Source organism: Miniopterus schreibersii, assembly GCF_964146895.1.
Source record: "Miniopterus schreibersii genome assembly, chromosome: 7".
NCBI lineage: Eukaryota > Metazoa > Chordata > Mammalia > Chiroptera > Miniopteridae > Miniopterus > Miniopterus schreibersii.
The window spans coordinates 62,661,979-62,684,927 of NC_138108.1; the positions used below are offsets into that span (position 1 = coordinate 62,661,979).

Genomic DNA, 22,949 nt, shown 5'->3' on the forward strand with positions numbered 1-22,949 from the left:
CCTTTTAACAGCTTTTCTAATTTTTCTTAATTGGATCCTTTGTTTTCTAATTGGATAGGGAGGCCCATCATATGGCTTTCAATTACTAGCTGTGGCATGGTGATCCTGGCATAAGGCACATGCTAAGTAGTCAGACTCTCAACATATAGGACAAAATAAATACCATCTCCAAGAAGTTTCTGGGTGAGTGAGAGAGGGGCTACCCCTCATGCCCCGGGTGAGTCCATGCAAGTCCATGCTGAAATGGATTATAACAACTCGCTTGATTTTCCAATGAGACTGTTTGTACTTGTGCTTCCATTATCTTAAGGTTATAATTTCTTCAAATATTTGCTCATAATAATATAGAAGTGCTTCTAAGAATACAAGGTTATCATTTAATTCCTGGAAAACGTGTATGTGTACACACACACAAACGCACGTACATACATACAAACATACAAACGCACACACAAGAAAATACCGGGGTCCTCAAAGTGATTTGTTTCTTCTGCCCTCTGGTGAATTTAGAGATTCTCTTTCTAATAAAGTTTCACTGTGGCTTTCTTATTTTACAACTTCCATTGAATTTCTTTTGCCTACAGGATTAAATCTAAATATTTTATCATGACCTGTATCTAACCCCAACGCTTTCCTTCAATTCCATCTTCCAGAACAGCCAGGCTGGCCCTATGTCCCCTGTTCACTGAACTTCTCACTTTCCCTTGGAGATGGTGGGTCTTTCACAGTTCTGTTCATGCCCTTCCTGCTTCTTAGTATGCCTTCTACGTTTTTCTTTGTCTGGTTAATCTTACTCATTGGTCAAGATTAAATTGAAAGGCTTACCTTCCCAGTGATGCTTCACCCGACACCCCAGGCACAATTTGTTATTTGGTTCTTTGTCAGCCACTGAGTTTTGTTAGTATCTCTGTGCTTGCTTCTGCTCCCCATTTGTTCCTTCATTTAAAAATACTTTCTCATCGATGAAACCAGGCAAAAAATACTGTTTGAACATCTCTACGTCTAAGTGCTGAGCCATGGGGCTATAAGGTTACCAAGATGGCTGGGGTCCCTGATTGTACTGAAATGTCACCAATGCTTCGTTGCTTGTTTCCCTTCCTGGACTGTGAAACTACAGAGGATAGGAATATCTGCCTTATTTCATATATTTGATCGGCAGTGCCTAGGCTTGCGCCTGGCTCAGACAAGGTGATGAAGAAATTGCTCACTGTCTTTTCATGCCTTCTAGATGGAGAATATTGACCAGTTTTATAAAATCTAATACCTTAGTGAGTTAACCTCTGATACCTGCAACCTTGGCTTTTAAACTCGGAACAGTTAGTTGATGAAACCATCGTTGCTGCCTTTGAGATGTCATGGAATCTAATGACCTTTTGGTCAAACCCTCTTTGTGCCTTTACTGTGTGTTAGTCAGATCCTGTGATGGGCACTTTGGCTCAGCACCTTGGACTAGTCTTTCCCCAGAGAGGAAACGCAGTCTCTGATTAAATGCCCTTAGCAGGCAGGGACAGGGCACAGCTGGGGTTTGAATCCGGCTAAATCCCATCAGATTGAAAATCAAGAAGCTGGTGCTTTTGAAGATTATAAATCTGGAAAGCTGCAGAGACGAGGGGCTGTGAATCCCTGCTCAAAGCAGGTAGCACCACTTCTCTTTGGCTGTTACTGCTGCTTCCTCTGGCTGTTGCTCCCAGAATTACTTAAAAGATGGACACGTGAAGGGACACGATTTTAATGCTGGGGACCTGACCCTACTCCCCGCCCCCTCCCCTTTCAAAGAGAGAAGCAATTACAGTGTTGGAGAAGACATAATTGAGAATATGGGATGTCATGGAAATGAGGAGGACTTGACATAGAAAGCCAGGAACTCTTGTTTCATGCACGGGTCCATGTTTCTCTGAAAGGCATAAGACCAACTTCTAAAACAAGAAGAGCTTAAAGCTGGCAAGTTCGTTAGCTCACTTTAGATCATGGGGTCCCGCCACATGTGATTCCTCCTGGCTTTGTGGTATGTGTATACATCCCACTTGATAAAGCCACACTTCAGCACATATTGTGGTTGTTCCTCTGCTCTTGGCCATGAGCAGACTTACTGGTGCCATTGCCAGAATGAAGACATTCAAGAGGGCAAGGAAGCCTCTCCCTCCGCGGGCAGCCCTGTGGGTGCTGGAGCTGCGCGCCTCTGGCTGCCTCGGAGCAGGCTCTCTCTCTCGCTGTGTACGCCGCGCAGGGAGCCTACGCCTCCGAGCTCATTATCGCTCTAAGTGTTTGCTCTTGGATTCGTGCTCCGCGCGTTTTATTTACATGCTTTATTTTCCATTTTATGAACAAATCGATAACTAGGCTTATTCTTTATCGCACTGGATTAGTTTTATTTATTCCGTTTGAATTTGATTAAAAAGCTGTCAAACATAAGTCTACATTTTTATCAGCAGAATATATTCACAAAGCTGGGTATGAGATGTGTTCAGCTAGAACATACTTTTCAAAATAAAACAATGTTTGCTACATTCTAGACAGTTACCCTTTTGTTTATCCATGACAATGGAAACTAACCATCAAATGGATAGAGCCATCCAAGCTTAGTCAAGTAACCCTTAGGCGTATGAAAAAAAATGCCTTCTAAAAAAGTTCTTTTCTAGATTGATATAATGTAATTCACCAATAAAGCATCCTCGGAAGCATAATAAAAATTCTACATAAAATGACATAGCCAGGGAAAAAGAGGCTATACAGTTTGATGAAGCTTCAAAATGGATGTTAACATTAAAAACGAGCAGTCATGCAATTCCTGTATAATATAAAGACCAAAAATTGCAGGGCACTAATTTTGCCTCTAATTTATAAGACAGTATGTTTATGAGTCTGCAAATAGTATATATAAAAAAACATATCCAATGGCAAATGTTTTGACCTGTCATTTTTCTTCAGAGAAAAATTGCCATTCGACAAGGATTTGTACATTCCACCATACAGTGCCAAGGATAGCCAGACTATATTTACACATACAGAAATGTTCTGGAAAGATGAAGTAGGTCTATTTTCATTAAGAGCCTGACCTCCTTTGTTCTATTTAAAAATTATTAATTTCTGTCTTCCTTCCTCTTTTGGTTGTTCTCACATATAGGAAGGAGTATGGGAACATGTATGACACAGCCAGGGTAATGAGAAGGCTCACATGGGTGCACACATGCTCTCAACCACACTCACACTCACTGACATATCTACACACATACAACCACACACCCAATGCCCGGGAGCAGCATTAAAATGGTTTCTTTGGATATGTGCTATACCCTGTACATTATTGAATAGTGTGAGTGTGCGTAATGCACACCTAGAAGTGCTAGAAGGAAGAGCAATGAAGGGGTTAACGTAGAACACGTATAAGCAAATATTGTCAACTATTTTATTCAAATGTTTGGAACTTAAACACAAAATCATCATTAAGTTTTCACAAAATGAGGCATCTGTCGCTTGAAAGGAAAAAAATATTTCAGAAATATGTTTACAGAAATGTAAAAATATTAGGCATCGAGACAGATGTGAACACGTTCAGGAACTTGTCTTGTCTGTCAGTCTTCCTCGGAGCCGAAGATCTTCTTGTACTCGCTCAGCATGAGCTCAGCTATCTGGTTCTGGTAGACCATGTGTATGGCCATGTTCCCTGCCTCGTTTTCAGCCCGCAGAAGGGTGGGTCCAAACACAATCCCTAAGCTTTGGGAAGACATGAGGTTCTTGGAGGCCTTGGTCACTATCCTGTGGAGAGAGAGAAAAAAAGATTCCATTGGAGTTTAGAATAAAATTGTAGTTACTTTTGAATTATAAAGTTCAGTGCTCTTGAATTCTTTTATTTTATTAAATTTTAATTTAAAGAAGGAAAGTAAAGGCACTGATTGGCTTTGGCAAAACAGTGAATGCAACATAAACAAAAAATTTTCTAGTTTCAGAAAAACAACGTCTACCACAACTATTTTATCTCCTACTCTTCATGCTTTACTGTATGGAAAGATAACTGATGACTTTTGGGGGAAGAATTCCTTGCTTTGTACAACTTTTTATCCCCATAGTACCTGGCCATTGTGGGTGCTCTATGAATGTTTATGAAATGAATAAATTAGACAGCAAAAATTACTGTGGACATGTAACAGGATTCAGCCATTGAAGTGTTTATAGGTCAATGGAGGAACCAGGTGAGACATGCATAAAATATATAAGAATCCAAACACAAAAAGTAGAAAAATATATGTATAATTAATGGTGGAAGATAGACACAAAGACTGAGAAAAAAATACATCTTTAGTGCTTAGTGTCAATAGAGCATTCCTGACAAATGCTGACCAGAATATGGATAGTGGAGAAGGTAGGTTCTGAGAAGTTTAGTTAGGAGTGTGGCAAAATTCTAAGTTTACATTCATTTTGGTCAGCCAATTTAGCTCACATTGAAATAAAATGCTAAATCCTGCAGCATTTGCATAGGAAAAGAGTTCCACTGGAATCCAAGATATGTTTGCTTGTGTGAGGACTGCATGGAAAGCTGGAATAGCAATGAAACATTAGCATGTGGTTTTATTAATGGTAATGCCTTCAAGCTTTGACACAGGATTCTTAAAAAGAAAATAAAGCCCTATCCTATAGACTGAGACTTTAAAAAAGTAATGCTTATTCTTAATAGTGAAACCTACTTGATTCTATATTAAAATTAGGAAGAGGGAGGTTTTAGTGATGTTAAGAAAATAGGGATAGCATATGGAAGGACAGGGTGCTGAGAAATACGAAACTCTGCGTTCTACCAGACACCTTGCCCCAAAGGGTATATGAGTGTAGAGAATAAATGGGGGCAAAGGAACATGTCACTGCAAAACCATGGGGTCGCCAGTCTCAGAGCCCATTATGGAGCATTGGTTGGATTTTGGAAGACTCTTTGTTCGGCCAGTGTGGGCCTACATAGCCCCTAGTCAAAGGAGGCAGGAAGACTTGCTCTACTTCCATCTCTCCACAAACGTAAATTACTAAAGTACCACTTCTGTGACCAAGAGCCTATGCCTTCTCTCTCCTGAAAGAGATTGCCAAGGACCCAAACTATCCATTTGTGACTCCCCGCAGCACAAGCTCATGGTCAACAAAGGTCCTTGACCTGATCAATATCAATAATAACCAAGTATTATTCTAAGCAATTTTATTGTCTCATTTAATCCTCATAACAATTCCATGACATAGCTTCTATTATTAATCCCACTTTACAAATGAGGCCAAGAGTGGTGGAGTATCTCCTATCGCACAGACCTGAGATTCAAACCCAGGTAACCTGGTTCCCGTGCATGTGGAAACATCATTGCCATGGTGTGTTAATGACTCCTATGCTTAATAACTGGTCTCATTTTTCACTTTGCCATCATCCTCATGATTATCAGATCTTTCCATAAGAGGGTCTGAATTTTTATTCTTCACTGTAGTATTGTGATGAACAGCTTGGATACAACAGATTTACTGTGGTCAAAATGACTCTCAAATTTGGACTGAATAGTCAAGATATCCTACCTGCTTCCCATTGTCACTTTTCTTCTGCTTTAAATGGATTGCATTTGTACTTGTGAGTACTACATTTCTGGAAGAGATTCTCATATTTTTATTGTATCAGTGGCTTATAGGAGCCTTCAAGTTTTAAAGAAAGTTTCCTTTGGAAATAAGCAACTATGCCACATTGCCACTACATTTACCAAAAGTCAGTAGAATGATTTAAACATCTTCCTAACTTGAAGCAGGGGCAAAGGCAGTGGGCCTTTGCTTCTCTCTTGAGCCTCTCCCAGACCTCTTTATTATACAATTATATAAGTTATTAGTAAGATTCACAGGGAAGGAAAACAGGTTTTTTCTTTTGGTTTTAAAGTAATAGCGTTTTGTGATACCAACTCCTTCAATGACTCCGCCCCTCACCCACACGCACATTTTAAAAGGTAAATATGGAGAGAGCAACATAACTAATCAATTAATTGAGTGCCTATTAGGTAAAAGTTGCTTTAACAACATCACTCATTGGTAGAAATGTCAAAGTTGATAAGATTTATTTAGCAGAGAGCAGGGCTCAGAGGTCATAGGGCATGGAGAAGGTAGAATCCAAAACAAGAGAGTATTAGAAGTCTGAAGGCGAATGCCTGGTATAGAGCATCTTGGCTAACAGAATAGAAATAACGTTAGGACCTGGAGTCCAGGGAGACTGAAAGGAGAAAGCGATGACATAAAGATAGATTGAGCATTAAAGATATATTTTCCTACTAAACAATGGCTATAATTTCAGTTGGTAGCAAGAACAGTGAGATTTGGGATAGCTGGGAGCCAGAATTGCTTCAAATTCACAAAGTTGAAGCTAGAAATCAAGGTCGTCCAAGAGCTGATTACTGGAGGGGGCAGTCGTGGCTGTGAGGAGGTTATGGGGGCAGAAGCTGGAGGAGGTCCATGGCATCTAAAGGAACGTGGGTGATTGGAGGGTAATTTAGCTCTCTGGGGCATGGCAGAAAGATACTGGAGCCACTGGGGGAGAGAAAAAAGTCTGAAATGGAACTAGACATTTTTCAATTTCTCCAGAGATATTTATATTTTCCTTTTCAGCAAAAGTTCTGTCCTGAGAATCCAGAAGAGGGACAAAGCCAGAGGAGGAAACCAAGACGGAGTTTAAATAGGATGGAGAATAGGACGCTAGAGCTGCATGTCAGTGCCAACCCCCCCCTTCCCCTCTGGGGAAAGTGTTCTCTACCTTAGCTGGTGGTCATGGAAGAGAATTGCAATGGATTTCTTCCAGCCTGTCAGCTTCCTTAATTTTTTATGGACAAGTATTCACGTTGTACTTTTATGCATGTGTACATGTGGAACAATCATTTCATCTCAAACCCGAATCCTGTGTGTCCATTTCTCCGCATGCTATTTGATTTTAATAAAACCAGCTTTAAACTTATGAATGCTTTAAAATAATCTTGTTATAAGTATATTTTAGTAAATAACATATAGTTTTGTATTTTTGTTATATTTGCATTACTCCAGGTTAAATTTTCTTAGGTTGGAATTTTTCCCTAAGTTGGGAAAATCAAGTTACTTGCAATAACTCTTTGAAAAATCAAATACAGTTAAGAAAAAAGTAAGAAAATATGGATGTGTATTGTATAGAATGCATGCTATCTTGCTTAGTCAGTTACAAAATGTGTGCTTGTCTGTGGGTCTATAATATATATATATGAGTATATATATACATATTATTGGCAAATATATACATAGGTATATTATTGGCAATTTATGTTCTAAATATCAGCCAGCTAGTAGTTGGTGTGTTGAGAAATTAGCCAATATTTAAGTTAGAAAAGATGCTGAGAGTGAAGAGTAATTTGGGGAGGAAGTTACCAACTACTGAACTACATGATTCTTGTAAATAGGCAATGTACATATTCTCATATTAACATTTGAATTAGATTATATCCATTTCTAATAGACAGTAGAAATAGACATTTTCAGCAACAAGGCCCCCAAACTGGGATGTCTGGGAAAATGGATTAATGCTATTATTATAAACTTCATTATTCAAATGTGAACCTACCTACTCTCTACCTCAATAGACTCTTAAATAGTTAAGTGGTTCATTTAGGACCACATAGGAAGTCAACCATAATTTCAAAAAAATAGCTAAGATACTATTCAAAAAAATTATTTAAATCTTAGTTTGTGGGTTTTTTGTTTATTTGTTTGTTTACCTCAAATCAATGGATATCTTAATTTCTATTCTCACTGTGAGGACAAGTTGAACACTGCAAGTGGCATTATTTCTGAAGGCTTCAACCACTCAAACATATGTAGAGGAGAAACAGGTGCTATTGAAAGAAATAAAAGCACTGCATGGCAAAAAAAATCAATCTAGTATCTAAGATGGAACACTCTCAAAAAGAGTAAGTTGCATTTCCAGTAGCTTAAAATAGAGTTGGGTTGCATTATGGGGGTGGGGGGGGTCTGATTCAGAAACCAAATACATTTTTACTAGGGGTTTGGCAATACCTCCAGGACAGCTTTCATGAAAGTGAGTTCTGCAAAACACCATTTCTGTGATAGATTTCCCAAAAATAGCACTCCAGAGTAAAATAAGTTTTGAAGAAAGCTGTATGCCATTTTATTTTTTTTCTTCTTGAAAATTCACAATGCACAGTAGCATAATAAAGGCCCTGATAAGTCCTGCAGAAATTATCTTTGTTTATCTTGGTGTGACTCATGTGTTCCCCAACTTACATTAATGTTGTAGACTCTCCTGAGTGACAACGAGGAGCACATATTTAAAAATGTTGTTCTAATTGCTTTGCTAAGGGCCTATCAGACTTTGCCACCCTGGCTTCAGAACTATGTAGCACCTAACTCAAAGAGGTCAGATTCCAGTTCTTCCTGGAAAGTTTCAGCCCTCTGGTAGGGCTTAGATTTCATCAGGCCTTAGACTATGACAGTACTGTAAATTTTGAGCTACAATTTAAGTTATTTTCAGTGAAGAACTAAAAAACATTCCCCTATTATGAACCCCCCCCCCCCAAAAAAAAACACAAAAACCCAAAAAGCAAAAGAACCCATGTGAAGGAGAAAGGTAAGAGCAGAGACATGGCCAAGAGATGAACACACAGTGAGTTGATGGATGGGTAAGAAAGTGCAAAAACATTTGGACATCAGACCAATATTTGGAAATTCTTCTACGTGTTTGTTTATTCGCCATTAATTCACTCCTAAGAAATCCTTAGAGCAAAGATACCTGATTCTAAACAACATGAAGAGCTCAGAGTTTACTGCCTGTGAACACTTGACTAATAGGAGAAAGACCCCAAAGTGCAACTCTTGAAAAAGGCTATTTATTAATAGTGCTTAGTTTAAAATAGCCTGACAAAAATAATTATGATTTTGTGAATTTGTTCATGAAATAGCACTTGATATATATTCATTGTAAAAGGAATTCTTATACTGCTAAGTAAAATTCAAGTTTATAAAATCCTGAAGTGGGTAAGAATTCATTTTTCTGGCAAGCGCTTAGAAGGATGATATACAGTGTAAGGCACAAAAAGGAGAGGAAATGCCAGAGCTACTTTTTGTCGAGTCCAAATGGAAGGAGCAATGATCCATCAATTTAAGATTATTTTAGAAACAATCTATAATCCAGTGCTACAGATGTTGGACCCCAGACAAAAAAATCCTCGCAGCCTTATGCTGGGTAAGTTTTTCCAAGAGTGAGCTGAATTGCTAACTCAAAGAAATTTCTTGGTTGCTTAAAATTACAGCCAAATGACTCAAACTGAAAGAGAGCTTTACTATAAAACTCAAAATTGATGCTGAATTAAGAAGACCAAAGCATTTAATAATAGTCCAGCTCTAAACAGATACATGGATGCAAACTTCCTTTTAAGTCTGTGCTTTGCTCTTACCATTAATGACTTGCAAAGGAAGTTGAAAGCCACATAATTGCCTGCAGGACAACTCTCCAGTTCTTGGAAGTGTATTAAAAGTGTTCCCTTCCCTATCTCTGTAATGCTGTGATTTTCCAACACACATAACTTCAAGGTGGTTTCACATGAATGGGGAAAGTGTGGCAGTAAATGTACTCCTGCCGTCAGGTCACACCTGGCTTGCAAAATACAGGTCAGCCACTGTACGTGAAATGTTAATTGTGACGTTGGCCACTTAAGTGAAAGGGGCTATTAAAAATAAAATAAATTTTCAATGTGTTCAACTTATTTTTCCTAAGTGCTAAAGCTACTTTGGGGGAAATTCATGCTAACCATATGCTTACCTATCCTCAATTTGTACAAGCTATAGTGCTGTCTACACTGGACTCTGTATATATACGTAAGATTGGAGACTTAGCAGGAATTCCACCTTCTCTCTTAAAGTCATGGCTCTGTGTCAGAAAAATTTTCTAATATTGTAAAAGCAGAAGAGTATATTCACCGATGATTTCGCATTTAACACTAATATGTTTCAAGGTGGTCCTTCACTGGTATTTCAGCCATTTGTATAGGTTAATTTATAAATCAATTGGTTTAAATCAACTGTAAAGTCTTTCGATTTAGATCTAAATATCATATTATTATTATTTTCTAAACAAGTTAACAACTATCTTCCTAAATGGGAGTTGTTGCTATATTTGTACATTTTTGCTTTTGAATAATCTTTGAAGTCATGTATATGTCATTCTCCCGAGGCACATTATGGAAATAGTCATAGCTGACATGGCCTTATTCTTGGCATTTATTAAGTACACTCTTTGCACTGATTTCAATGTAGAAAGTTGAATATTTTCAATTATTCACTTGTTTCACATTTTTATTGATTGGATATTATAGGGAGATTTTAAAATACCTTTTAAAGCAATATTCAGAATATCTACTAAGATAGAAGAAATGATAAAGTAAAAAAATGAATAGCCCATAGACTTCAAAAGGACTTATTTCTAGTTGGAATATGTATTCTATAATGTAGCAAAGACCATAGATAAAGTGGGTTATTACAGACAAATCCCTTAAATAGTAGATAATATAATAAAGAAACACTAAGAGTTATTATTATTTGTTGAATATCTATTATGTGCTAATCACTATGCTTCAACTATATCACAATTTTGAAAGACAGATTTAAAAATCAGCTTTAATTTATTTTTTTCTGATTGTAAAGTAATACATTCAAGATAAATTCAAGATAAATTTTTTAAAATTGATTTTAGAGAGGGCGAGGGAGGGAGAGAGAGAGGCATTGATGTGAGAGAGAAACATCGATCAGTTGCCTCCAGCACGCACCCTGGGCATGTGCCCTGACCGGGAACAGAACCTCCCACCTTTTTGATGTATAGGACGAAGCTGCAACCAACTGGGCCACACCAGCAAGAGCTCAAGAGAATTTTAAAAGTTTAGAAAAGTATATGTAACCATTATTCATTCATAAGAATCTCCTGAGTACCTGCTACCTGTTGGACACTGTTCTGGGTGCTGGCATCACTGGCAACGAGTAAACAGACAAGTTCCTGCCCATATGAAGCAAGAATGTGGCCGGAGACCCAGACAACACGCAATACTCTGAACGATATGTAATAAGATTTTAGGAGCTGAAGTACTTCAAGAAAAACTAAGAAAAAGAGAAATAGTCATTCTTCCACTGAAACTAGGGGACTTTAAATCCACCCCAGAGATCCTTGTTTACTTAGCGTGGGTGGGGCTGGCTGGCTGCAGATAATATAGCCCCCAGATAATCCTGATGAGAAGAGAGCGGTAGAAATGCCACATGCAGCAGCCAGGGCACTCGGCGCTCAAGGAGTCCTCCCTAAGGAAAGGACACTTGGCAGAGAGCTGCTTAGGCGCACAGCAGGTGAAGGACTCCAGGCAGGTAAGGGCGGGGAGAAAGCCCCAGTGCTGAAGGTGTCTTTGGTGCACCTAGGAGCAGAGGGGAGGATTGTGTGGCTGGAGGCTGGGGAGTGAGGTGAAGGTAGGTAGGAGAGGCTGTGGCCTTGGTATGGATTTTGGATTTAATTCTAAAGATGATGAGAATCCATTCTTGGGTTTTGAACAGGAGAATGACATTGCCAGGATTTAGGTGTTAAAAATGTATAAGTAAATAATTTATTTATAAACACATTAAAAAATCCTTTCTATACAATTCTGTATCTAGCATTTTTTCCTTTTGTCTTATATATAGAATATTTATTATTTACTCATTACCTTATATGGGATAGAATGGGTTGTACCTTATAATTTTTTAATATAAATGAAATTGATATATGAAAAAAATCTTTCCATGTACTCTTCCTCCACATTTTGGAATATTTCTTCAGGCAGTGATTCCAAATGAGGGACAGTTTTGCCATCCCCATGAGGCATTTGGCAATTGCTGTAGACATTTTTGATTGTTGTGACCAGGTGGGGAGTTGCTGCTGTTATCTGGTCAGTAGGAGCGAACGCTGCTAAATATTCTACGATGCACAGGACAGCCCCCCACCTCTACAAAGAACTGGCCAGCCCAAGATGTCAATAGTGCTACTGCTGAAAAACCCTGGGGTAGGATAAAATAGAAATGTAATGATTAGATCAACGGTTCTAAAACTTTACCGCTCATGAGAATAATTCGGAAGACATGTTAAATACAAATTGCTGGGCTCTAACCCCAGATCTCTGATTCGGCACGTCTGGGGAGGTATTTGAGGGTGTGCATTCCTCACAGACTCCCAGGTGGTGATGCTGCTGGCCTGGGGACCACACTGTGAGAACTCACACTAGGTCATTAAGTTATAGCTCTCCTTTTCTCAAAATACCGTGACATGAGACATGTCAGCACATTCCATCGCATGGAACAGGTATTCCCGTTAACATTATTATCATTTGGTATTATTCTTTTTAAAGAAATTGTCGACTTGATAGGTGAAAAACAGTCTGCCATTCTTTGAATTTAGGATTCTTTGAATTTAGAAAATGGGGGAAAAGTAAAAAAAAACCAAATATTCCTGTGGATTTTCTCTTCTGTGAATAGCTGTTCGTATCCTCTGCTCCTTTCCTATTGAGAGCTTATCAGTTTGTTTGTTTAATTGATTTACTTATTTTGTATAATAAAACTAATACATAGTCTTTGAAAAGATGTACTAATCAGGAGTATGTTGAGTAAAAAAAGTAAAATCCTCTTGTTTCCTATTAAAACTCCTTCATGTTAACTATAATTAACAGATGGGTGTTCCTTCTGGATGTTTTTCTATCTATCTATCCATCTACCTATCTTCATATATATTTTCTCTTTCTAAAAATTGAGATAAAAAATACATAAAATGCTGCAATTTGCTTTCTTCCCCCTTAAGTATATATTGTGGGCATTTTTCCAAGTCAGTACATGTAAAAATACCTCATCCGTTTAGAAAAGTTGTTACATTTTGTAGTATGGAAATACCTTCATTTATTTAACCATTGTCCTGCTGGTGGACTTTTTGGTTGCTTCTAACTCTTTGTATTACAGACAATGCTACAATGAACATCTTATACATATAAATTTGTGAGTTTTTTATGTATTAAGAAGCATGACATTTCATTCTTTTTGTTATACTTACATTCCCCCAGGTTTTTGTTGTTGTTGCTCCCTAATTTTATTTATTTGTGTTTTTATGTGGTCATATCTAGCACTATTTCTTTTGGAATTTCTACTTTTGTTTTTGTTACTATAAAATTCATCCATTTAAAGAGATCAGGCAAATATCAGTGTTTTCTCCTAGTTTTTCTTTAATGATTTCATTTTCACATCCTTTAATTCATCAAGAATGTTGCATTTGAAACCAAGGGCTTTCTAATCCTAAGGCTTGAGGCCTGAGGTAGACTTGGAAGGGAAGGGCGTCAGAGAATCAGCAAGAAGTCTTGGGTGACATATTTTAACCATCTACTTCACATCCACGTATATATTTACAAAGATGAGAAGAGTGTTCAGGTGGAAGAAAATCCAAATTAATGTGTATTACCTTTTTCTGTAAATTCACACAGTGTTTTACATTTCTGAAAGCATTTACTTCCCATTGTGATTTCAACTGCACTATTGGTGAGATAGATTGAGAATTTCAGCTATAGGGTCCCTTAGGCATTTTCTCTCAAGCTTTAAAATGGTCTTAGCCATCTGCATTTGATCACATCAGCAGGACAAAAAGTCTTGGATTTTATTCCCTGAGCTCTACTAACCTACCAGTACCACTGATAATATCACCATCCTGGGAAGACACTGCCCTGGGTGTAGGGGAGGAAGGTTAGGAAATATATGTTGGGAGTATATTTAGAAAGGAAACATTTATAAGACTGGCATTATTCTCTACCCAGGATTTGTTCAATAAAGCAGTTAAAAAACTAGAAAGTGCTAGTAACATTTGATTCAGAATATTGGCATTAATTAAGCCAACTAGAATAAGGCACCTAATTATAATGCACCTAATTATAAGATATTAGTGGAAAATATAGAACTTAAATATTTGCCTTATGATGTTAGATAAAACGAAAAGGAGCACTATCAAGATGCAAGGCCAGAATTTATCAACCTCTTTTATTTTTCCTTTTCACATAGGTGAAGAGAACAGCTATTTCACTTCCCACTAAGGGCATCTACATCAAATCTTCAGCAGTTACTTGAAAATTGTCTTTTTGTTTAAAAGATCCCCAAATAGCTAAAAGAGAATCCATTGCAATTTAGGTATCGTCATTCAATTGTCCATGCTTAATTTACTTTCTGAAGAAGGTTAAGTTTCAGATACTTTTTACAATGACTTGACGTTGAGACATTTTTAACTAGAGAGCTCTAAGGTTCATGTGTCCAGCAGACTGATGTGCCCCCAATGGCAGAGCAAAGGGACCTAAGGAGTCTGATTTGGAAAAAAAACTAGTTAAGGAAGAGCCATGATGACTGAATTAAAAAAACCATGATATGGAAGAAAAACTCAACTGTGCTATCATAAATCCCGTTCCTGGAATTGGCCCAGAGACTGATCTCCATATCAAGCATTTTGAATTGAAAATAGATTAGGTTGATACAAAGGATTCATATTTATTACAGAAAATTTAGAAAATGCAGACAAGTCAAAATAAAAAATAAAAATCCTTCATAATCCCATCACAAATATTACTACTATTAATATTTGGTTGCTATAGATTGTTCCATATGTATACTAGAAAAGTACAGGGATCGTCTATCAAGGTTATTAGATATTTTGTACATAAAAAGGCCATGAGTTTCCCATCAGGAAGCATTCAGAAATGTCTAAGATTCCTGTATTGGATGGAAGTTAAATGACATTTAAAATGTCATTTGGGCTCCCAGATTGATGACAAAAGAGTGCACATTCTGGGAAAGTTAAACTATCATTTGAGATGAGGTGGAATAATCTATAATAATAGGTTTCTTCCCTACTCTTCCTTGTACCTCTTGCTTTTCCCCAAGATTCAGTCAGCAGCATTTTTTTACCTCGGTGGAGGGATAGTAGAGCAGAAAAGCAAAGTGCTTTGGACTTTTGCAAGTGAGAACATTTCAATTGCAAAGAACTGTACCTTTGCGTTTCAAAAGCTTAAGTGTCCATGAGTTGCAGCTATGACCTAACCAATATATTGGAAGGTAGATGAAGAGCCAGGCTACCCCGCTGCCAGACAAAAGAAAGGTTTTCTGGGTTGGGAGAAGGAAAGTTAGGTAGAAGAGAGCTAAGACTCTGGTGAGGTCCCACAGAAGTGGTGAGTCCCAAGCCCTTCCTATCCCTCATCCCTGAGGCTACAGGCTGTTAGGAGGTTTGAGGATTCTGAGATCAGACAGATCCATATTCTTATCCTTAGGGAAAACCTAGGGATATTGCAAGGTTACAGAATTCTTCATGTTCAATATATCAGAGTTCTGCCTGAACAGTGACTGAAACTCAGACCTGGGATTGGAAGTTGGGGATGATGACAGAAAACCAGAGGGAATGAAGACCAGACTGGACAGGTGACAGAAGCAAGGCACTTACTGCCCTGCTGATCTGCTTTATTATCTTTCTTTGGTAGAATGTAAACATCCTAAGGACTTTATTTGTTTTTGTTTAGTGCAGTGTCCCTAGATCAAGATTAGTGTTTGGCTCATAGTACTAGGTGCTCAATAAATATTTATTAAAATACTGTACAAAAGGATGCTCTCTCCCTGCCTCACCAAATGCTTAGGCTGTATGCAGGTCTCCAGAACTAGAAACAGGCCAGGAAAATGTCCTCAAGATACTCTGAATTGACTAGACTGAAATCATCCAACTGCAGGTGTTAGTCAGCAGTCAGCCCCTGAAAGATTTGCCTCAGCTGAAGAGACCCTCACCCCAACACTCTTGGAGACACCCCATGGCCAGTCACTGATCACAGTGGGGGAGACAGGTCAAGTCTTTTTGGTTCACTTAAAGACAGCTCTGATGGGACACAGATGTCCCAGAGCTCCTGTGGGCTGGCCAAACTTTGTTGGCTCCACCTCGTAGTTTGACTTCTCCTTTGCCTCATCCTGCTCCACCCCTCCTTCTGGTGAAGGTTATAGATAACTGGAGCCATGTTATACCCAACCTCCAATGGTAGCCATGAGCTCTGGGGAATCAGAAACACTCTAATAGAAGGACAACTGACTTGTGAAAGAGCAGACCTGAAATCTAGTTCCGAGTCTAGCCCCAATCAGCTCTGTGTTCATGACTCATTCACTTCCATTCCAAACTCATGTTTTATCATCAACAAAACTGAGATAAAACCATCATGCTTTATGTACAGTACTTTATATTTTCTAAGCTTGCTCTGGTCATTTTAGAGCAGGGAGTCTTGGTCATTGCTACATGTTAGTATCTGTGGTGCATTCAAAACCACATCAACATCAGGGGCTCCACCACAGACATTCTGACAACTGGCCTGAAGTAAGGTACGGGTTCGATAAAAACTGTGTGTCATTTGATCATGCCTGGGGAGGGAACCACTGGTCTAGGGAAAACCTGCAATCTGGAACCTCAGAATCCTACACTCTTGTTCTCTGAGTTTCTCTGAGCCTTGGATTCTTTGCCCAGAAAATGAAGTTAATGATGAACTGACCTCATGGGTTGTTTTGAAGGTTAAGTAAAAAATGTGTGCAAAACCCTTTGCAAATGATAGAAACACTGGTTTTTATTATACATGAGTCCATTTGTTTCTGTCAGTTGTTATTTTATAAACAAAGAAAGGGAGATTAGCAATCACTGGTTTTCCATTCTGGCTAGCGCCTTTAACAAAGCAAAGGGATCACACAGAGATCCTGATTTTGTAGTCCAGCTTTGAGACTGAGTTTCTACAAAGTTTCACAGGCAAATCTGATGTGCAGCTGGGTTTAGAGTCTTCTTGGTAAAATGACCTGTCTGAAGGTCACACAGCCAATTAAGTCAAAAAGCTGAAACTCAAATCTAGACCTTTCGGTGCCTCATGAGTTTTATCCATGCTAAGTTTTCATTCTTGCACATGAATCTTATCATAATGTCATATATTAGTCATCAAATGCAATAATAGAGATAAGAGGGATTTTGAATTTAAAATATTGTATAAATATAATGTGCTATGATTATTAAATATTAAACCAACTATTCCTATCCCATTAGAACTAAACCGTGTGACTTGTGTGCTTTTAGTGAGTAAGGGGTGAAACTCTGTAGGTAACATAAGGTATTCTTAAGATTATATGAACCAAGAATAAATTAAACAAAGTGACACCAAGGCTGAAATATTGTAAGCAAGCACAAAATGGAACATTTCAGTGAATTCAAGATAGAGTAATGTACTGCTACTGTACTTTGAACACTTAATTTGGCATCATGAAGGAAGGGAACAGGGTAAAGACAGAGAGAAGGGTAGAGAACTGAAGATCATTTTAGTGTGGTCATGACCAGGGCACTCATATTTCTCATATAGCCTGGGAACCATCGCATGTATTGGAAGACGTGACCTTTAAATGTTCCTTACTTGCAAAAAGACAAATATTCTAGAAGCCAGGTGTTAGCTTGTGGAGTCATCTGTCCTGCCTGCTCTGGGCTCGGGGGCTACCACGGGGAGAGTGCAAACTGTAGATGAGCGAATGTGTTACGTATCCTTTACATTTGCAGACTTTAGGGTAAGCTTTCTCTGACAGCCCTCTGATTTCTTTAACATAGCAAATCTTTAATCAGTCTAGATATGTTAAGATGTGATCTTTTACAGTGAATTGACTTGAGTGGAGTACTTGAGTTGAAATGTGTATACTTCCCCCTCAAAAGCTGGCTTGTAGGGGGGAAAAATCAGATATTCTATGATATACTTTGCCTTAGTGACAAGATGTTTTGGGGGAAATCATCCAAGCTTGAAATAAAATCTTTATTGAAAGTAATTCTACATTCATGCCAGTCAGATACATTGTAGGATTAGACCAGATATCCCAGGGGGAAACTACAGTATATGCACCAGGCACAGTTGATTATTCGGAGCTCCTGTCAGTTCTTAACTTCCTGACAATGGCTGAAGTATTCACAGCCGCTACAACTCTGTTTTCATCTTTATTTTGAGAGAAAGTTAATACACTTTACCTTAACTACGCCAAATGTACTGGAAAATAACCCAGTAATAAGATACACCCTGTCTACCAAGTGATAGCTGTATGTAGAGAGCATTTAGCTGTGCATTTTAAGGAAACAAATATAAGCAGCAAATGACTGAAAGATATTGTGATTATTTTTTCTGCTTGAACTTTAAAATTTTCTTGGCAAAGCCTCCTGTGTGCTGTCTTAAAATCAAACGTGTATAAATAATCATGGAGCCAAGTAAATGGCTTTCATTGTAAATTCTCTTCAAATGGCAGGACCACCACCACCACCATCATCATCATCACCATCATCATCATCATTATTAGAGCAATTTGCTTATCACTGTTATTTGGTGTGAGAAAGAAAGACACAGGTGCACCGGGTGATACTTGGTTCCACTTAGAGAATCAACGACAGCTTAAGATGTCACTTTTGAAAGTGACATCTTAAGAATTATTTTTTGGGCACAGCTAATACTGCAACTAAATAAGAGAGAAGGCATAATTTGGTAAGTTGTTCCCCTGTGGTAGGCGAGTTGTTTTGAGTTGAAGGCAACTTTAGCAATAGGCTCCAGAGAAACTTCTGGCCCCTAGTCCCCATTAACTACATAGAAGAACTTGAATTATGAACCTTGCCAATAGTAAGAGATTATGAGAGAGAACTTTTTTGACCTACCTATATGGCAGGGCAAACAACTGGACATGTACTCTCCCATGTGAAGCCCCACGGTGCCTTACCTCATCCTCAACTCAGAATGTCTTATATGCCCATGTTCTCTTTCTGCCTCTGAATCTCTTGTGCATGTGAGGTCTCCGAATATCTCATGTGTGTGGGGTTCCCATGCATTTCTATGTATTCAGCTTGGTTATTTTCTCTTGTTAATCCATCTCACATCTATTTGATTATTAGAACAACTAAAAGAAACTTGTGGGGAGAGGAAAGTTTCTTCTTCCCTCCCACAACTTCAAATTTAGATTTACATTCTGCTTCACTATAAAGACAACACATCATTATTTCTAGAAGAAAGGGAAAGACATGACCCTCAGTAGATGCTTGCTAATAGCTGCTTTCATTTAAAAATTCAAAACTGAGTTTCATAATTATCATCTTTGACTGTATATATATATATTTTTAAATATATCTTTATTGATTTCAGAGGGAGGAAAGGAGAGGGAGAGAGAGAGATAGAAACATCAATGATGAGAGAGTCACTGATTGGCTGGAGCCAGCAACCCAGGCATGTGCCCTGACCAGGAATTGAACCCTGATCGCCTGGATCCTAGGTCGATGCTCAACCGCTGAGCCACGCCCGGCTGGGCTGACTGTATATTCTAAAACACATTGTTCTCATGTCACCAAAGAATGGAAGCAAGAAGGTGAAGTGGCCCATGGCTCAAGCTTAAGGACAGAAATGATAGCCTGGCATCGTATTGCAGAAAATGACAACATCCTCCCCTAGACAAAGAAGTCTCAAGGTGAAAGGAATATGTATTCTGAGAACCACATTTCCTGCCTGAGCAATGCATTGGTTAAAAAACAAATTAAAATTTAAGTTTAAAAAACTTTGTTTTAAATTTTAAAAAATTATGAATATCCTTTAATGGGTAAGTGGATAAACAAATGGTGTGACATTTGTACAATGAAATATTATTCAGTGACTAAAGAAATGTGCTACCTAACCATGGAAAGACGGAAGAACCCTTATGTGCATACTGTTAAGTGAAAGAGCTCAGTATGAAAAGTCTACATACTTTCAAGTATCTGAGATTGTGGAAAAGGCAAAACTCTGGAGACAGTAAAAGATCAGTGGTTGCCAGGAGTTAGGGGAGACGGAGGGATGACTAGGCAGAGCACAGAGGATTTTTAGGGCAGTGAAACTATTGTGTGTGACATTATAATGGTGAATACATGTCATTATACATTTGTCAAAATCTATATAATTACAACATTAAGAGTGAATCTTAATGTAAACTAGAGACTTCAGTTAATAATTATGTGTTGATATTGGTTTATCAATTGCAACAAATGTACCACACTAATGCGTGATGTCAATAATAGGGAAACTCTGCATGTGTGTGTGTGTGTGTGTGCGTGTGTGTGTGGTGAAAGAGAGAGTATATGGGAATTCTATAATTTCTGCCCAGTTTTCTGTAAACCTAACCTAAATCTGTTCTGAAAAACAAAATCTATTAATTAAAAAAGATAATGAAAGCAGATTGCATACATTCAGGGTCCAGGGGTCAATTTTCCTGCTCATCTGTCCTTATGGCCACACACACTTTACTTGCTTTGCAGTCTATGTCAGTCACCATATCCAAAACCATATTTAAGCCTGTGTTGACTAGGAAACCTTTAAAAATTGTATTCTGATCACTTCGTTATTTGCTTTCTTGGCATTTAAACATTCAGATTGTATTGCATTGTTGTTGACATGTTTTATTTTTATCTCTAAGTTATTTCACGCACATATGCTTTATCTCTCAATTAGATTGCAAAATCTTTGCGTTTAGGTGGTATGTTACCTTCAGCTTTACTCCTGTTTTCATTTGCAGTAGAAAGTTTGGGCATCCCATATCTTTTTGTGGTTACAAATAGTTTTTGCTTTATAGGTGGCTGGGAGGTAAATTTTTCTACATTCAGATGTCTTTTTGCTCCATTAGAAAGAGAGATGAACTGAACAGAAATAAGGTGCTCCCCAATATTTTTTATTTACAGCAGAACAAAGCTCTCTACAAATGCTCTCTTTAGCTGTTTTCTCTTAAGTCCAGGAGAGAGAGCCAGGGTCATCAGCAGAGATGTTGAGTCCTGGTCTATGTCAACCCATCTTCCTTTTCTTCTTCCGTCTCCTTTTACTTTTTTTGAAAAAATTACAGAGAATAACTAGAGAAAATAATTTGGAAATACAACAACCTAGTATAACATTTAGATGGGTTTTTTTTTGAAAATGGAGTTCAGTGAGTGCAAAATAGCATCCTTGGATGCTCCAATTTGGGGATTCACAAAACCTTCCTCAGGCTCAGCTTCCTTGTTTGGAAAACTCAGACAGTTGGGCTGGAGGAATTCTAATTCCTAAATCCTATTGTTGAATAGCTGAACTCTTAAAAAAGTTTAAAACCTTTTTTTTTCTACCTCAAAGTTAAAATAATTTGTAAGGAAAGTTAACAAGCTTGGAAACACATGGTAAGCACAGTAATCATTTGTAAATAAGGGAACCCTGAAATGTAGGGGGTTTGTAGTAATAGCTTACATATATATGTATATACTTTAAATAAATGTTTATGCATATTTTATAGATTATAGAAAGGGCATGTGTGTATATCTTTATGATAATATATACATTTATTTATTAAAATAAAGAATGAAACAAAAAAGCAGACACTAGGGATTTTTAGGGAAACAGACACGAGCCTCCTGTTCTCTTGGAAGCATAAGGGTGTATCTGTAGTCTGCATTTTTGTTTTCATAACACTCATACAAGAATGGTGGCAGTGGACCAAGAGGCCCACTCTGGCAGGGGGATGACACACAGGTTTGCTTTACCTGGCTGGAGGTGGCTGTCTGCTCTGTGGGGAAGGACCCGAAAGCTGAAGCCTCAGTGTGCAAGGGCGGTGTGGTCAACCAATAATGGAATGTGGAAGGAGCGTGGGGGGGTGTGTGCCAGGAATGTGCCATTCAGCGGGAAAGCAATTTCAAAAGGAAATCGGATACCTCTCCAGAAGTAACACAAGGTATTCCTGCATGAGAAGGAATCTGGGAACTCGAGAGGCAAGCTGCTGGGGGGATTTGAACCACGTTGCTCTTAAGTGAGTTTAGGAAAAAAAGGGGAAATTATAGGGCAAAGAGGTGTCAAAGTGGATGAATAGTGAATTTAGAAATACAGTTAATTTTCAAAGATAAGTATTTGAAGCAGGTTTAAAGAAATATGGTGATCCTTTCAGATTAACACATATATACCTGCTTTTTCTTAAAAACACACAATTGTACAATATTCATAATATGTATTTTTAAAACCCATGGGTGCACATTACTCCCTCCCCCATGTTTTGTTACCCTTTTAATTACTGGAAGATCAGCCTTTCTGTGGCTGCATGTGCTTATCCAAGAGATAGTCATAGAAAGGAAAACTAGTCTCTCGGTGGTTAAAAAGACCTGCTAACGTTAGCTGTTCAGCGGTAATTTTATTAAATAGTGATAATAGAGGGAGGGGAGATGTAAAAGGCTGCTGAGTAGAAGAGGGTCAGTGGGTTCTATTTATTCTGTGTATGTACATTCGTGCTCTTGCCTGGCGCCTCATGGCAGTGCCTTATCCGGGAGGATTACTAATACGACAACACTCCTGATTTATAGAAGCCCAATTAGGTTAAACAGTTTGATTCATTTCAATTGGATGAAAAAACTCTTGTTGAATCTGAATTCTCGCTTTGCAACGAACACAAACTCACACTCATTATTACTTATGGTGCTTTTCTTTATGGATGAAGCGCTTCGCAGCCAAGTAGCGGTAGTCACCAGCTGATGACCATAAGGAAAGGCAAACACTGTCAGGAGAATAACATCCTCAGCCAAGTGTTTATGTTGGATACATATACAATATAGAACTGTTCTTAACTAATGATACAAAGTCGGCCTCCCCAGGTTTCTCCTTTTGTATTATTTCTTGCCACCCATGTGCCGAGGGAGATTTTCTCAGGACCTAAGCCCCACCCTAGTTCTGCTTCTTCGCAAGCTGGATTTATCCCTTTTAACTTCCAAGGGATATCATACGTCAAATAACTGTGAGTTAGTTATAAATACAATTGTGGTGATGTGACTGCTAATGCAGTTTCCAGAGGTGGTTAATTTATATACAGAAGGTATCTTAAACAATGAAATCATCTGG

The 22,949-nt window shown here is 38.2% G+C and overlaps 1 protein-coding gene across 1 annotated transcript in view; it reads right to left on the reverse strand.

Annotated features, from left to right (window-relative positions):
* Window positions 1–2,351: 2,351 nt before the first annotated feature.
* Window positions 2,352–22,949, reverse strand: part of ARHGAP15 (Rho GTPase activating protein 15) — a 575,548-nt gene continuing 554,950 nt past the window's right edge. Inside the window, exon 14 of the mRNA XM_081142712.1 lies at window positions 2,352–3,756. Coding sequence (XP_080998838.1) covers window positions 3,573–3,756 — 184 coding nt within the window. The 3' untranslated portion in view covers window positions 2,352–3,572. The remainder of the gene's footprint in view (window positions 3,757–22,949) is intronic.